The sequence below is a fragment of the Botryllus schlosseri genome, chromosome 10 (assembly GCF_051294905.1).
Source record: "Botryllus schlosseri isolate E-star chromosome 10, Bs_hap1, whole genome shotgun sequence".
NCBI classification, from domain to species: Eukaryota; Metazoa; Chordata; class Ascidiacea; order Stolidobranchia; family Styelidae; genus Botryllus; species Botryllus schlosseri.
In genome coordinates this window covers 27740852-27756799 of record NC_137245.1, presented here as the reverse complement: position 1 = coordinate 27756799, position 15948 = coordinate 27740852, and the positions used below count along the sequence as shown (strand labels likewise).

The following is a 15948-nucleotide window of genomic DNA, read 5'->3' as shown; positions in this document are numbered from 1 at the left end:
TAGCATACTATGTACGCACATAAACTCATTTATTACTACACAATCTGAACTAGACTTGAATTGTTGTTAAATACCACGCTACGGTTGTCAAGGAGCACTGTTGAATTTATGATTAATCAATTACATGTTCAACAGCAGCAATTGTAATTGTAATTGTAATGTAATTGAAGCATGCAAGGAGTAATTGTAATTGTAATTGTAATTTGATATTTTTAGCACGGAGTAATTGTAATTGTAATGTAATTGAAACATGCATGAAAGTAATTGTAATTGTAATTGTAATTGAACTGAAATAATGTAATTGATCCAACTCTGGTACCTATATTAAAGTCAGTAGACCTATCCTTGTAAAATCGCGCGTAGCGCGAAAAATAATTTTCAGTTGAATAAATACTCACTGCAGTTTGATCGTTTGTTGCGTCCATGGTCGTACCAATTCATGGCATTCCGAGGCACAAGTCCTTCTCTGATTGTAAAGTTTTACAACGCGACTCAACTCGAGTCATTTTTATTGTATCACCCAGTCAGTCCAAACCCGAGTAATTTTACGAACGGTCGCGCCCCCAAGTCCAAATCACTCTTTCCAGTCACGAATCATCAACGGATCATCTTTTATCATCATGAACAATAAACGTGACATATCAGCTGACCTTCCGCCGCATGTTAGCTTTTGAAAGTCATGCGATAGTGAAGTTTGATGAGTTTTCCGGTTTTTGGAGTAGTTTCAGACCGAACTTTAAGTTCTCAAATCTAAAAGACATATGTGGCAGTTGAATATATTGTCGAATATTTGAAAATCCAAAATGCCTTCTCGGGCCGCACAAAATGTTCTTGCGGGCCTCGTGTTTGAGACCTCTGGTCTAGACGATGTAAAATAGAGACATGCACAAGTAATAGAAGATAATGTAAAAAGGAAAAGCGATAAAATGAGGTGACATGTGTCGGAGCCGAGGTTACGTGGTCTGGTAATCTCGAGCTCTGGCTGGTACTATATATATGTTAGCTATTGAGCGCCGGCAAGCATTCATTCAGTAGCATCACTCCGCCCTCAAAACTGCTTCTGCGCCTGTCAAGTAATAACACGCTGGGAGCAGGGCGCATGAATTTGACTCACGGCTAATCAAACAATGGAGACACTAATGTATAATAGATTCTTAGAATTCTTACGTATCGTTGAAAGCGTTGGAGTTGTTCAAAAAACTAGTTTTAGAATTGGCCGAGCAGTGATCAGATCCACTTTCTTTCTATCACAGAAATAATATGCTGTTTCGCTAATTGGATTTGTTATGATTGACAGCTTGTATTGTTCATTGTTGCGTCGTAACAGCAACCGGGCGTGATCACTGTTCCGGCTTGTCCAAATGTTTTATGTAAACATGTGTGACGATGTCGCATATGGGTTTGAAACGAGGCTTCAAAACACAGCGCTTCTTGCCTTTAGGAACATGTCGAACCCTTGCGCTAATCTGCAAGCATTCGGCGAACCTGAAATCAACTCCAAATCAACTTCATTACACGTCTAATATATTACTCCAGAAGACAGGCGCACATGATTTTCACACAGAACAAGAATATGACAATGAATATGTACTGCGAAACAGTGTGGCTCTGCATTTCAGATTCATTTCCTTCAGTATATTTTCCATCAATCCAAAATCGACATTTTGAGTTCTTTCCTCACGAAAATTCAAATTTTATCGCACGAGCGCTAATTCGCTGCATGTTGCAGAAAACCTCGCGGAATTATCCAGGATGCCGAAAGAATTGAAGAGAACGAGTAAGTGAGAAATGTTTCAACTAAACAATTCTTGTTGTCTAATTAGACTAATTATATCGTAATGCCGGTAATCTAATTCCAATCTAATTTGTGAAATATTTCGACGCTCTCATTCTAATCCTAGACTAATTTCTGGTTTTCCTGAAAATGCTACAGGAGAACTATATACTGAATAGTGCGAAATAGCCCCAATGTCTGAACATACATTTGCTATTCTTGTGCTGATGAGAATGAAATCTGATTTGATATGATCTGAACTTGATTTTTGTTGTAAATGTTGTAAAAAGTTTTTGCGAATTCAATGATTATGATTTCAATTTAATTTGAAAATAAGACTGTGTGACTGTAATTCTTATTCTAATCTAATTTGGAGAAAACTGTGTAGCTATCATTCTAATTCTAATCCAAGTTGAAAAAGCTGAAAAATTCACTATTTGTCCAAATCTGTCACACGCTTCTCTTTCGCAGAAGGGCGATGGCGCGTTGCTGTGTCTACGAGCGAACTTCCGGCCGCAGGTACCGATTCCAAAGTAATCCTGGTCGTGTACGGGACGAAAGGCAACTCCGGCCCGATACCTTTATCTCCGCACAACGCCACCGGAAAAAGCGCCGCTGTAAATCGCGATAAAACGAAGAAGTTGTTCACGAGTGGAAATGAAGATGAATTCACGGTAAATATAAACTTTGCCTCCCATCGACTCTATTGTCGCTGTGGGAACAAAGTAGGCTATGTTGACACATTTTGAGAAAATTGCATGTACCTACATTTTTCATTTGGCGATATCCTGGACATATGGTTAACTTTGAAGCAATGTGACATAAACATATGGCCAAAATATGGCCGAACAATCTAAAATATTACAAAGAAGTGAGTTGAATATGACCCCCTGAACTTGAAAGTGAACGGTGAACATAGGCTAATGACTTGTACTCGGACTCGATGGTGAATTGAAAATTACTCGACTTGACGCGAGTCAAAACCATAGGGTTGCGATACGTCCTCCTTTAGGAGGTTTTGTTCTCTATTCTGAAGAAATCGAAAATGTCCTCCGAGGAATACTGTAGTACTGTTGTGTTGACTATAAAATGGTCATTTTTCCAACTCGACTTCAAACGTAATTTGTCAGTCATTTAGTCATTAGTCAAGTCAAGATTTCACGTCTTTTTCTCCTCCGATCTTATAAGCTTCGCGATTTGCAAAAAGTGTCCTCTTTTCCGGATCTCTAAATATGGTAACCCTAGCAAAACTTACTTAAACGCCCAAACAGTGGAGATACTTCGTTACTTGACCATCTCTGATCATTCCTAAGTATTTGGTTCTGTAATACAAAAATTACCTTGTTACCTTTGTTGGTGATATTCAGATAAACGTTGGATACATCGGTGAAGTTCGGAAGATCAGAATATCCCACGATAATACCGGAAAGACCTCTCCGGGGTGGCTGTGCGAAGAAATAATCATGTCAGACTTAACAACGGGGCAGATACTCACGTTCTCCTTCAACAGGTTGATACGAGAATGTCATGGCGGTTTAAATTTATAAATCGGTGATCGGCATGTCGAACAATTTGATATCTTATGAAATGTGGTCCGCCAATATTGTGGATCCTCATAACGTTTCCTACTCTTTCAGATGGTTGTCCAGAGACGAGGACGACGGCGAAATATGCCGAGAACTGCCAGCCTCGCATCACGATGACGGGACTTTGCAAGGTCGGTGACTGTGGAACAAAACTGTTGTGTTTCTATTTCTATCTCGCCATCGTTTTGAATATTTTAAGCAGTGTTGCGGTATATTGTTTCTGTGCACACCGGAGATCTGTGGAACGCCGGAACCGAAGCCAACGTGTTTCTTACACTCTACGGAACTGCCGGTGACTCCGGAGCCCGGCTGCTACAAAACGTTGGGAAATCAAAGTTTCTCCAGAAAGGATCTGTAATATATTTATGATTTTGACTTGAGTGATCTATTTGGGCTAATCCACTCGTACCGCGCAGGTGGAACTGTTTCGACTTGAAGCTGTCGATCTCGGGACTCTACAAAGACTGGTGGTGGGGCATGATGGAACGGGCCCCGGTGCTGGTTGGTTCCTGGATAAAATCGTTGTTCGGGTAATCATCATCACCGATTTGCAATGTTCTTCGGTATTAATGAATTGCGTTCATGGTAAATTTAATGCTTGAATCACTGTTTTTCATAAATACGTTATGGTTGATACCGCATTACAATAGTTTGGTAATATGAACTGCAGAATTCACTCGAGTATTTCAACAGGAGGATAGAGTCGGTGGTGAAGACCATGTCTTCCAATGCGGAAGGTGGCTTGATGAAGCACAGGAAGACGGGAAAATTGTCCGGGAACTATTCCTAGAAACCAAAGGAGGAAGTGAGTTTGAAGATATCATCCAAAACATTGCTTTTACAGCGTATGGATGTGATAAAATTGCCAATAAAATCGATACAAACTTCTTTCATCCACGGTGAGATCGAATTCCGCCGGATATTTATCGGCAGATAAATTTTCACGTCGCTATTTAGCAAATTAAGCATCTACTGTATCTTTATCACGGAATTGATTTTGAACATGCCGCCAAGATGATTGCATTTAGTAATCAAAAAAAGCGAGCTCTATTTTGCATGTTATCAAATATCAGACTAAATCCGGACACAACTGTAACCGGCATTGTTACGGTTGATCGCCCATTGTCGTAAATAAGCGGGAAATAAATTCTGGCCACAGCAAGGCTTTGATGAGCTGGTTACATAATCGTGCGCTTGCGTGCTGTAGACAACTAGGCCTATTACATATAAGTATGAAGTTAAACATTAGTTATTTGTAGGCTTGTAGCATCCAGTGCCGGCGTCAATCCAGGGTAAATGGATAAAGAGAAAGAATCCTTTACCCCAATCTTGCAAATCAATAGTATACCGGTACATTATAAAATGAAATATGAGTAAGAAACACAGCATAGACGCGAGGCTCAATATAAGCGGCTGGGACGGCATTTGTATAAAATACTCTGTGGAACACGAGTTGGCCGGGAGGATGTTCGGGAGAGATTTATTTACTTGTTATTACTATATTCATATTGTACTCAATTAATTTTGTTATATCTTTTTCGTTACATTTATTAATAAATTTTGTAGATGCACGACTTCGACAACATTCTGAAAAGTCGAAAGAAAACGAGCTGGTAATTTGTTGCTATATTTTTGAATAAAATGTATTGCATAGACTGGTACTGGTGCCTAAAGTTTTCATCCACATCATAGATATCCAAGTATATTTCGTAACTTTATGTTATGTAGTGTCTCTTGTGTGTTGTGTTGGGGTCGACTTATAGCAAAATCCACCAACCCAATTTGGGCCAACTGAAGGAGTTTGTGAAGAATCTAGTAAGAGTGCCTTAAAGATTTTGCCATATTTTCGCCTTCATTATCATTAAAATTTTTATGCCGGTGACGTCATATTTGACGATATGTTTGTTGATATAGAAAGTTCTTTTCAATTCTCCACTAGATGCTGACAATTAGCCCTGACGATGAGTGTCAGATTACAATATTCGGGTTTATTTCAATATGAATATAGTATTCAATTGTACACTGAAGTTCTGTACAACCAAGAGTCACTTTATCTTGTGTGTTGGCTGTTGAGTATGTTTTTGGTTTTAGTGGGAGCAAGAAAAATGGAAATTCCTCCCCGGAAATCAGATCATGCTGATAAGCAAAGCCAGCGGAAAAGCTGTTCGCACCAAACCAGACGGGTCTGTGGATGGACTGGGTCCAGTTTCGCATCCGTTCGGTAAAAACAGATTCATAAATCTTATATCTTAATCTCTGAGATATGTACATTGTACATGTACAACTGTATATGTGTCCTGTAGACTGCTACCATGATTGTGACCAAATCACAAGGTTCCGAGTCACAATTCAATCTTCTTTATATAGGCTAGTTTTAACTCGAGTCAAGTCAAGTCATTTTCAATTCACCACCGAGTCAATTCCTAGCTAGCATGCAAACGGCTTAGTCTGAGTTATAGTGTTAAGGCTTGAGTCCGAGTCCTAGTCATTTTTCACTGTTAAGTCCTGAGTTCAAGTCATGTTTAACTATATTTTTACAGATCTGCGTGGGTGATATTGAACCATTCTCACCCATAGTATACTCATTTTTCTCTCTCTGAAATGCCTGAATATAATCATACAGAATGTCTCGAGTCACATGACCTGATTGAGTACTAGTCGAGACAATACACGGAGTGACTCGAATCGAGTCGAGTCAACAAAGTATTGCAACTCGAGTCGAGTCAATACAACCCTGTGCAGTGGGCACGATTTTTTCATGATTTGTGACTTGTGGAAAGGAAAAATTGATGATTTTTCACACAAATTCCCACTCTCGTCTCCCAGTTATTTGCCACCATATATTACAGTAAACAATAATTTACTTCTTTTTATGTAGGCCTACTCAAAGACATGGTGTATTCCTCTTGAATGTATCAGATTATTGGCCTAATGGATGCAACAATATGGAGATTCTACCATAGATATCGTAGAGGTTGTGACGATAGGTGTAGTCATGATGAAAGTTTTTCTCTATAAACACAGATGACTTTAAAAATTTTGTAGTGGAAAAAACATATTTTCTCTTTATCTACTTCATTTCTATTCAAGTATCATCCACAGTGCTACGGATTAGGGCTGTTTTATTGGCTAATTGATAAAATTGATAAATTGCCTAAAAAACGCTGCACATCGAGTTTGGCCTCCTTTCAACCAAGCAAGCAGGCGCGTAGCCAGAGGGGGGGGGGGGTTTCGGGGGTCGGTACCCCCTCCTTTAGAAGCGTGAAACCCCCTTCTTAAACGCGAAACCCCTTTCTCTTGAAATGATCGTTCTGACGCTAATGGTCGGTTGCAATTCAATAAGTCGTATTATCAGTGTTGAGTGCGGCCGATTAGCGAACGGCGTGTAGCCAATTAGCGTCGGTGCGAGATGCACTGCACAATGTAACGCGACACGATCATCCGCTGAGATGATTGCGAAATTAGGTCATTCATTGCCGCGTGCTCGGCAATAGTTGCTAGCCTGATTTGTCGCGTCTCCAACAAGCCTAGTTCCGCTGGCTTGAATTATCTCATCTGCTATAGGCCCGGTGTGCACGATATCATCGCTGACCTACACAACCGCATCTGCAAGCGGCCTAGTATACGAAATATATCGCTAGCCTAACTACCGCGTTTAGGGCCTACCATGCTTTGGCTCATATTTCCCGATGGCTCGGATAAAATGGTCGTTAAGTATATGCTGATTAGCGATTGTGATTAAAGAGTAACATCTCGAAACTGAATTACATCGAATGTGCGCAAACATATGCGACGCGTAAAAAGAGGTAAGGTTTGAACCACCTGAAATCGGCGTCATTATAGCCCGTATTCCATAAAAACTCGTACATTTTGAATTGCGCAAATCGTCGCAGAGGTTATGTAAGACGTAAGACGCATTGCTAAGCGCGCGTATTTAGTTGTTCGACGCATTGGTAAGCGCACGATATCATTGGTTGGCCTACACCAGTGGTTCTTAACCTTTTTTCGTCCAGCGCCCCCTTTCAAAAATTATCGTGCTCCAGCGCCCCCCAACTTCATATTGTGAGGAATGTAATAAAGACAATGAGTAAGAGGGAGGGCGGTAACAGCACTTCGTCAACCCCCCTATAAACGGTTGCCTTGCGCACCCATAGCGTGATAAACCAAACTTCTGAGAACTTCGCCCCCACGAACCCCATAGCATGATTTCGACCGTCAGCAAAGTTTGTGTGGCCTGGTCGTCTTAGGTACCAAAATCTTCCATAATATGAATAGGTGGTAATTACATATATAAGACGCTATAAACTTTTTATCCTCTCAGCCCACGTAATCAGATTTACCAGTAGCGCTGAGTGAGCTGTTGTATAGGAAAATAAAGGGCCCGTAAGTAATAATTGAACATATTCGGGCGTGCCCGTAGGTAAAATTATTCGTTACCAGGGCCGTAACAGCACTTTGTCAGCCCCCCCCAAACAAAAAACGTTGGTCCTGGGCCCCCATCGGGTGATAAACCAAACTTCCGGGGGACTTCACTCCCAGACCCCCATTCGGCTGTCCGCTATTTGCTGATACTAGGTATCTACATTGGGTGTCCATTTACTGAGGCAGCTACTCTCGCCTAGACGCGCGAAGCGCGGAAAATTTCACTAATTAATGATTGAAATTGGTCAATATGATCGGGTATTGCATGAATATTGAGATCAATTTTAATCCTCTCTCTGCTCACGTAAACAGATTTACCTGTAGAGCTGAGTGATGTGTGTTTGAAAAGGTAGGACCCCTCAATAATAATTATACATCTTCGGGCGTATACCCGTTGGCAGGAACGAAACGTCACTTCGTCAGGCCCCCGAAAAAACTTTGATCTTGGGCTCCCATAGGGTGATAAACCAACCGCCCCCTCCCCCCCATCACGTTGTTCGCTTTTGCCACGGAATCAGCTGTACTGCTTAGCGAGCCAGTGCGAAGCGCGAAAACTTTCGATAATTCATGCTAAAATAGGTCAGTAAGACCGGGGATTGCAAACATATTGCTATCAATTTCTTGTCCTCTCTGCTCACGTTAACAGATTTACCGGTAGAGCTGAGTGAGATGCAATGTTCCCTCAAAGCTGCGTACGTGCGCAGTGCTGACACCGTCTCTGCGCACAGAAAATCTACGTTGCTCACAACAAATCCGAAGTTATGTCCTTTTTTTAGTCGTTACGCACTGTTGTCCAAGGGTCAGTGCAGTGAGTTGTTGAGTGTGCGCAGACTCATCAATACTTGAAGCGAACATTGTGAGGTGTCTTGGAAACTGTAGGGCCCGTAACTAATAATTAAACATATTCGGGCGGGCTAACCCGTAAATATGACTTCGTTGCATGATGGTATTTCGTGATGTTATTTCGGTCTGCAATATCAAAAAAATATAGATTCGCCCAACAGGGATATCGCCCAACAGGAATATATCCCAGTCGCCCAATCGTACTAAACTAAGAGACACACGATTTCAAATTGGTATTTCTTCACTGGCATATAATTTTTCCCTGCCAGATGGAATTCGTGTTCTGGGGTTCAGATTGCCAAGACAGGAACATTCGGTGCCAGTCATTTAGGCGCCCATGGACAATTAAACTTATATGTACTTTGAAGGCTATATATAACGAAGTTTTCGGTGTTGATTTGTTCTGAATACTCATTAAGGATATGTCCTATCACCACATCATCTACTGTGAAGCCATTTTTCTCCAGCGCCCCCCATACCGCCCCCCTAAGCCCAGCGCCCCCCATATCGCCCCCTGAGCGTTTCCGCCCCCCTTCAAAATCGCCAGCGCCCCCTGGGGGGCGCTGGGAGCAAGGTTAAGAACCACTGGCCTACACAATCGCATCTGCAATAGGCCTAATACGAAAGATATCTCAATAGATGATCGCTAGCCTAACTATCGCGTCTCGGACCTATCATGGTTTGGCTCCTATCTCTCGATGGCTTGAAGACCATGCCGTTGATTGTATGCTGATTAGCGATTGTGATTAAAGAGTGACATCGCGAAACTGAAAGACATCGAATGTTCGTAAACAGGTGCGACGCGTGCGTAATATATCTTCGCTAATACTTATACATAACCATCAGAATATGTGTATCGACTTGAGTTATAAAATAGGACAGGTTTGAAGCACCTGAAATCGGCGTCATTATGGCACATATTCCCAAAAATCTCGGACATTTCGACTTGCGCAAATAGTCGACGAGGCTGCGTTGATGAGCGCGCGTATTTAATTGTTCGACGCTTTGATAAGCGCAGGTATTTAATTGTTGACGACAGATCAGGGAGTCGCTAATTAACAGTACTTCCGGACTCGTCGACAAGCTTATCAATCGCGTATAATCGCGAACACGAGGAGATTGTATAATGTATAATCGTCATTTACGCATGTACTTAACCCTAATGAATTGACGCTATATTAAGTAAATTCGCAAAACATCGAAACCCCGCCCTTCTATTTCAAAACCCCTTCCTTATTTTTCGGCTGGCTACGCGCCTGCAAGCATATGTAAAAAAATTAGGATTTGTTTAAAAAAAATCATTTTTTAATTTTGTTATTTAATTTCAAATTTCATTCAAATTGTCAAATTTTACAAAAAAACGATGTATAACAAATTTGGCTCAATTTAAACCCATTGAAGAGAAGTTATTGAATTTGATTTTTGGGTTTAAAAATAGTATTTATGATGGCTAAATATGTCATTTAGCTATACTCCAATCACTTAGATTCTATGAGTTGGAATAAAGACAAATTTGTTGTGCATCGTTTTATTTTTAGACAACGGAACAATTTCATGAGGGAGGCAGTAAAATTTGAAAAAAAAAAATTTATTAAATAAATCCAACTTTTTTTTTGCTTATTTAGCACCCGTCCTACTGCTTGCAAATGAAAAAAATTCGATTTACCGTGTATTTTTAGACAACCAGTAACAACTTTATTATATAGCCAGTAACATTTGTAAAATAAAGTTCTTTTTGAACAACCCTATCGCGGATAGACTATTATGTAACTTATAACATGTTTTCATAACGTAACAGCGAGAAACATCTCGAAATTATGTGAGAAATGCAGCTTTGATCCGAACATGTTAACTTTGTCTTTCTCTTACCAATATTGCGAGACATTCTTTCTAGATCTTGTCAAGATTAAAGAGCCTGAGATAGGTAACTGGTACTGCTTGCACCCGCTTGGTAAATGAGCTATCATCGATCGATGATGCTGTTTTGGAGTGATTTATTAATTTGTATTTCCTTATCATTGCTCTGGAATTCAGTGCGAATTGCTGACACTAATTCTCGTGTTTCTTTTACTTGTTACGTATGATATTCCTCCTCTATCTTTGATGAAGAGTCTGAGAATCTACACCGTTTGTACAAAATTATCCCTGATTTGGACAACCACAAAATTTCAGCTTCTCCAATATTGGAATTAGAATGATAGCAACACAGTGTTTCCCCAAAATTAGATTAGAATTATAAATACCGGAAATTTAAGAACTTGGAAATTGATTTAAATTCCGAATTCGAAATATATACAACAAAAATCAAGTTTAGTTCGTATCAAATCAGAGTTCCTTCTCATCAGCACGATAACGGCAAATTATATCTGTACAGCAAGCTTGGCTTGTTTCGCACCATACGGTTCTCCTGTAGCATTTTCAGGAAAACCAGAATTTAGATTAAAATTTAAAATTAGAGCATAGAAACATTTCACAAAACAGACTGCAACTAGATTCGCTCAAATCAGTCCAATTAGATAGCTAGAATTATCTTGTCATATGTCATTTCCACCAAGGTGCGTGGCTGTGTACTATATGTTTCGTATGCCGCGATAAGACCAATCTAGGTTGGCAGCAGTGCATGGTGTAAAATACCATTGAAACTATAATTCTTGTTGATAAATTACCTAGTATTGGCAAGGACCGTATAATTTTAGTGCTCGAAGAAATCATCTCTCACTGATCGACTCAAATCAATAATATTATTGCTCAATTCAGTTCAAGTACTCGAATTATCGTACCCAGCTCAACCAGTAGGCCATTACTTTGACTCACTGTGGTAGGGAACAGGATAGAAGCAAATTGTTTGTAAGCGTGACCAGGAAATACCGGTTTCAATTCTCATTCCTAGTTTATAATATTGTATATACTATTCGATCGTGTATTGAAGCACTGTACCTCCACCTCCATGAACCGTTTCTACTTTACAATCAATCAAAAGTTAAATATTTCAGGGGTGTACAAAGTGATCAGAAGGCGCGGAGTAATCAGGACGTTTGCGAGCGCACACGCCCCATCGTTTCATCTTGCAATCGACCAAAACAGACTCCTGGGCCAGGTAAGTGCATGTTCAGAGTCTCTTGTATGTGATGGATTTTCCTATCAGCTGTGGTCAGTAACAAAGTAACTTTTTGTAGCACAAAGTAGATTTTGCCTACATTAGCTACTTACTCAAGGGGTTATGATTTTAAATTGCTTTCATTTCTATTTAACAGTTTTTACTTTTTTAAGCAAAACTAATTCTAGAACGCATACTTTTCTGCTTACTTGGGAATCTTAACTTCTACTTGTAGGGTCGAGTCCGAGTCATACTGTTTATTACAGTTCAGTTTCGAGTTCAAGTAGTTTTCAACTATTTTTTTACAACTCTGCTTGTTGAGCTTCCTGGAGGTACAGAACTTCAATATATAATTGAATAGTATATTCATATTGAAAGGAACCTGGATATTTTTGGCTGACACTTGTCAGGGTTAATCGTCAGCAGCTAGTAGAGAATTGGAAAGAAATTTTTATATCAATAAACGTAACTCGGCTTGTGTGGAATAAATCCCTCACATTCAAAATATACTCATTTGCCTCACTCTTAAACTCTTAGACTACTTCCACTTCTACGTAACGTTTTTTGTTTCAATATGAATGTATTATCCAAACATATAGTAACGCTTGGTACCTCCAAGAGTGTATTCCAAAGTTTTGTAGCTTGGTATCATATAAACTGATATCCAGTCTTGGATGGAGATGTGTTTTGCTTCTAGGGAAAGGGTGGGAGCTTCTGTGAGTTCACGGTAAAAGTTCAGCCCGACCGGTCGGTGATATTGGAATCATGTCGGTACCGTGGACACTACGTTAGCATTGACGGCAACGGCAAACCAACAGACACGCGCGGACATCCAACGTCTACAGGCAGACAATTTAATGTTTACGTCAAGGTAGTTGGATGTTTTCATGCCTTGACTGCTTGCATTGCAATCGCTATAAATTTCCTGTTGACAAAGGTGGTCAGTAACGAAGTACTTCTACTTTTTCGAAGTACTCAAGTAGTTTTCCTCTACTTCTGGTACTTACTCAAGTAGATCTGATTTTCGCTACTTCTACTTCGTAATATTTTGTGATCTACTTACTTACTTCTCGCTATTTTCAGTTTGTCAAGTAGAAGTAGTTCAATCTTCCAATCAGGAAGATAGCCTGCGACATTTCGAGGTTGTTTTCACGGAGTAAAAACATTTAATTATCATAGAAGTTTAGCAAAGCCCAGAATTTTCGTCGCGCTTCACGCGCAGTGGATACGGAGTGACCGGTGTGATTTCACGAAAGTATCGGTGAATATAATTTAGGTCGCGGGCTGGCGTGGTTCCATTTACACCACATTGTCGCCCTTCGCCCATATGAAGTAATTCATCACGGTATATATGGCTCATCATAACGTTTGAAACTGATGTTTCGCAATCTAGCATTTACTTGTCATATCGTAATCTAGCATGTCCATGCGAGATAGTGTAATGGTTATGCGTCCGGCTTCTCGAGCGGTAGGTCGTGGGTTCGATCCCAATATGAATCAAGCTCGTCACCTTTCGCATAGCTCAAGTTTCGCCTTTTTACAATCCATGTTAACGAATTAGGATCGTTTTCACAACTACTTACTTACTTGAGTACTTTTATAGTCAGTCAATTCTACTTCTACTTCAAGTAGTTTTACGTTGCTTATGGAACAAGTACTTCTACTCGTACTTGAGTAGATTTTTGCGTCGCTGCTTCTACTTCTACTTGAGTAGCTTTCTTGACTACTTTGACCACCTCTGCCTGTTGATCGGTAGGCTACACGCTTTCTGTTTAACATTTCAGGGTTGCTTCAGGAATAACTCGGTGATACTTTTCAATACCAGTGCAACTCAAGCTTTAGTTGTTACAGGAGCCGGGGATGTTGTGGGCACCGGACACCGAGGAGACATTGCAGGTATTTAAGCACTGTTGGGTACCCGGGGTTATATGTCACAGAAGTGTCCAAAGTAGTTACCAGTGCTATCCAAGTAGATTCGACCTTTATAAACTGTCAATCTAGTTGGCGGTGAACAAAGCACTGTTTTTTTAGTAGTTCTGGTTTTAGCTCTGGTTGCGAGTTTTGAAATGTGAGTACCGGTAGTTATAGTTCTAGATCTTGTTGTACATTTTGAAACGTTGGTAGTTTTAGTTCTATTTGCGAGTTTTGGAAAGTATGTAGTTCTAGTTCTAGTTCTAGTTCTATTTGTGAGTTTTGAAAAGTGAGTAGTTCTAGTTGTTAGTTCTAAAAAGTGAGTAGTTCTACTTTTCATTGCGCATTTTGAAAAGTGAGCAGTTCTAACTCTAGTTGCTAGTTTTGAAATGTTTATAGTAGGGTTGTTCAAAATTTGTTTTTTAACAATAATCTACAGAATAAGCCATGGATACGCAGTATTCCAAACATTTTCCAAATTTTGAACAACAATTTTGAACTATAGTTCTAGTTCTAATTATACATTTTGTAAAGTGAGTAGTTCCAGTATTAGTTGCGGGTAGTTCTAGTTCTAGTTTATTCATTTTCGTGTGGCTGGCCCCCTGACAAATTTCTTCAAGGACTCTCGTAATATCTATGAAACAGGGAGTTCGAAGACGATCAGCAAGTCGCCGGGATATTCGGCAGCCCCGCAGCTGGCGCATTTCCGAGTCGTCAAAGTCGCGGAGGGCGTCAGAATGTTCCAGTGCGAGAAAAACTCGAGGAGATATCTGAGAATAAAAGACGGACAGTGTGACGGACTGGTGAAATTAATTTGAATTTATTTTTATATTAAAAATAAATTTGTTCAAATTTTGAAATGTTTTCCAATTTTTTAATAATTCGAATATTAATTCAAAAACATTGTTTTACAACTAAGTTGTTTACCCATTGCAGTCGGGGTAACTCAAAATATTCTTGTTTGCTTTCAGGGTACCGGGGACGTTTACTGTCATTTCAAAGTGCAAAAATACAAGCACGGAGCTTACGTCACTCTGCAATCCATGAAGCACAGAGGAGTCTTTATCGGACTCAGCTCGAACGGTAAAGCAAGACCGACCGTGGATACGGGAGACGGCAACACACGGTTTTATCCTGAAGTGATCAAATGTAGGTTTTTGTTTTAACAAGCTAACAATTTAAGTAGAGAATCCCCGGAATTCGTAAAAAAGAGTTATTTTTGAACAACCCTACTGACCCTGCATACGGATTCTTAAAACCACGCTGATTTCAATTCGTGAATTTTGCTTCGTGATTGACAAATCTATCAAGATCGACATTTTTTCTGAAACCCTGTACCGCCCTTTAGTCGGAGAGAAAAAACAGGGCAAAGCTTCTCCTTATCGGACCCCCGAGACTTCGTTCGCGCTCCCCGAGATCTCGGAACAGAACAGAAAGCATTCGTCCAAAACGCTGGCCAGTCTGACTCTGAAAAACACGGCTCTCGTACGGTCGAGGGAGTACGGCAGCCCTGGACCCAACGGTTGGTATCTGCTTGATTTTAAACAGACTTGGACAGCTAGTTAATTCTAATTGTATAATTAAATTAATTAGAAGGCAACACCGTTAATCTAATTCTAATCTAACATGAGAAATGTTTCTATGTTCTTATTTTCATTCTGATCTAATTTCTAATTTTCCTGAGTATGCTGCAGGAGAACTGTGTCGTATGAAAGGAGCCAAGCTTGCTTTACAGACATTTGTCATTCTCGTGCTTATGAAAATGAAACATAATTTGATATGGACTGAACTTGTTTTTTGTTTTATTTCTTTCTAATTCGGAATTGAATACAATTTCCAAGTTTTTGCGAGTTCACCAATTCTAATTCTGATATAATTTGGATAAAATTGTTGAGCTATCATTTTAATACTAACCAAGTTTGGAAAAATAGTCGTAGCTATAATTCTATTTATAATTTAATTTGTAATTTGTGTAGCTATCATTCTAATTGTAATCTAGTTTGGAAAGAATATGCAACTATCATCCTAATCTAATTTGTAAAAAAAGTGTGTAGCTGTAATTCTAATTGTAATCTAGTTTGGAAAGACTATGTCGCTATGATTTTAATTCTAGTTGTAATCTAGTTTGTAAAAATATGTGTAGCTATCATTCTAATTGTAATCTAGTTCGGAAAGAATATGTAAATATCATTCTAATTCTAATCTAATTTGTAAAAAAAATTGTGTCACCAAAATTCTAATCTAATTAGTAGAGGCCAAATATTTTCTTGTCCAACTATCATCTGAAAGGAACGCGTCTCACCCATTTTTGTTTT

General features: G+C 39.6%; 1 protein-coding gene across 3 annotated transcripts in view; it reads left to right on the top strand.

Annotated features, from left to right (window-relative positions):
- Positions 1-15948, top strand: part of LOC145448424 (lipoxygenase homology domain-containing protein 1-like) — a 59668-nt gene that overhangs the window by 5679 nt on the left and 38041 nt on the right. The window contains exons 7-22 of one of the 3 annotated variants that reach the window (XM_080326811.1): positions 1730-1777; positions 2246-2448; positions 3142-3284; positions 3412-3491; positions 3563-3714; positions 3777-3890; positions 4054-4165; positions 4927-4973; positions 5452-5581; positions 10520-10549; positions 11619-11722; positions 12420-12593; positions 13507-13618; positions 14279-14436; positions 14605-14782; positions 14982-15155. In XM_080326811.1, the coding sequence (XP_080182937.1) occupies positions 1730-1777; positions 2246-2448; positions 3142-3284; positions 3412-3491; positions 3563-3714; positions 3777-3890; positions 4054-4165; positions 4927-4973; positions 5452-5581; positions 10520-10549; positions 11619-11722; positions 12420-12593; positions 13507-13618; positions 14279-14436; positions 14605-14782; positions 14982-15155 (1959 nt within the window). Of the gene's footprint in view, positions 1-1729; positions 1778-2245; positions 2449-3141; positions 3285-3411; positions 3492-3559; positions 3715-3776; positions 3891-4053; positions 4166-4926; positions 4974-5451; positions 5582-10519; positions 10550-11618; positions 11723-12419; positions 12594-13506; positions 13619-14278; positions 14437-14604; positions 14783-14981; positions 15156-15948 lie in introns of all 3 variants that reach the window. The other 2 variants (XM_080326810.1, XM_080326812.1) reach the window with 2 other exon arrangements.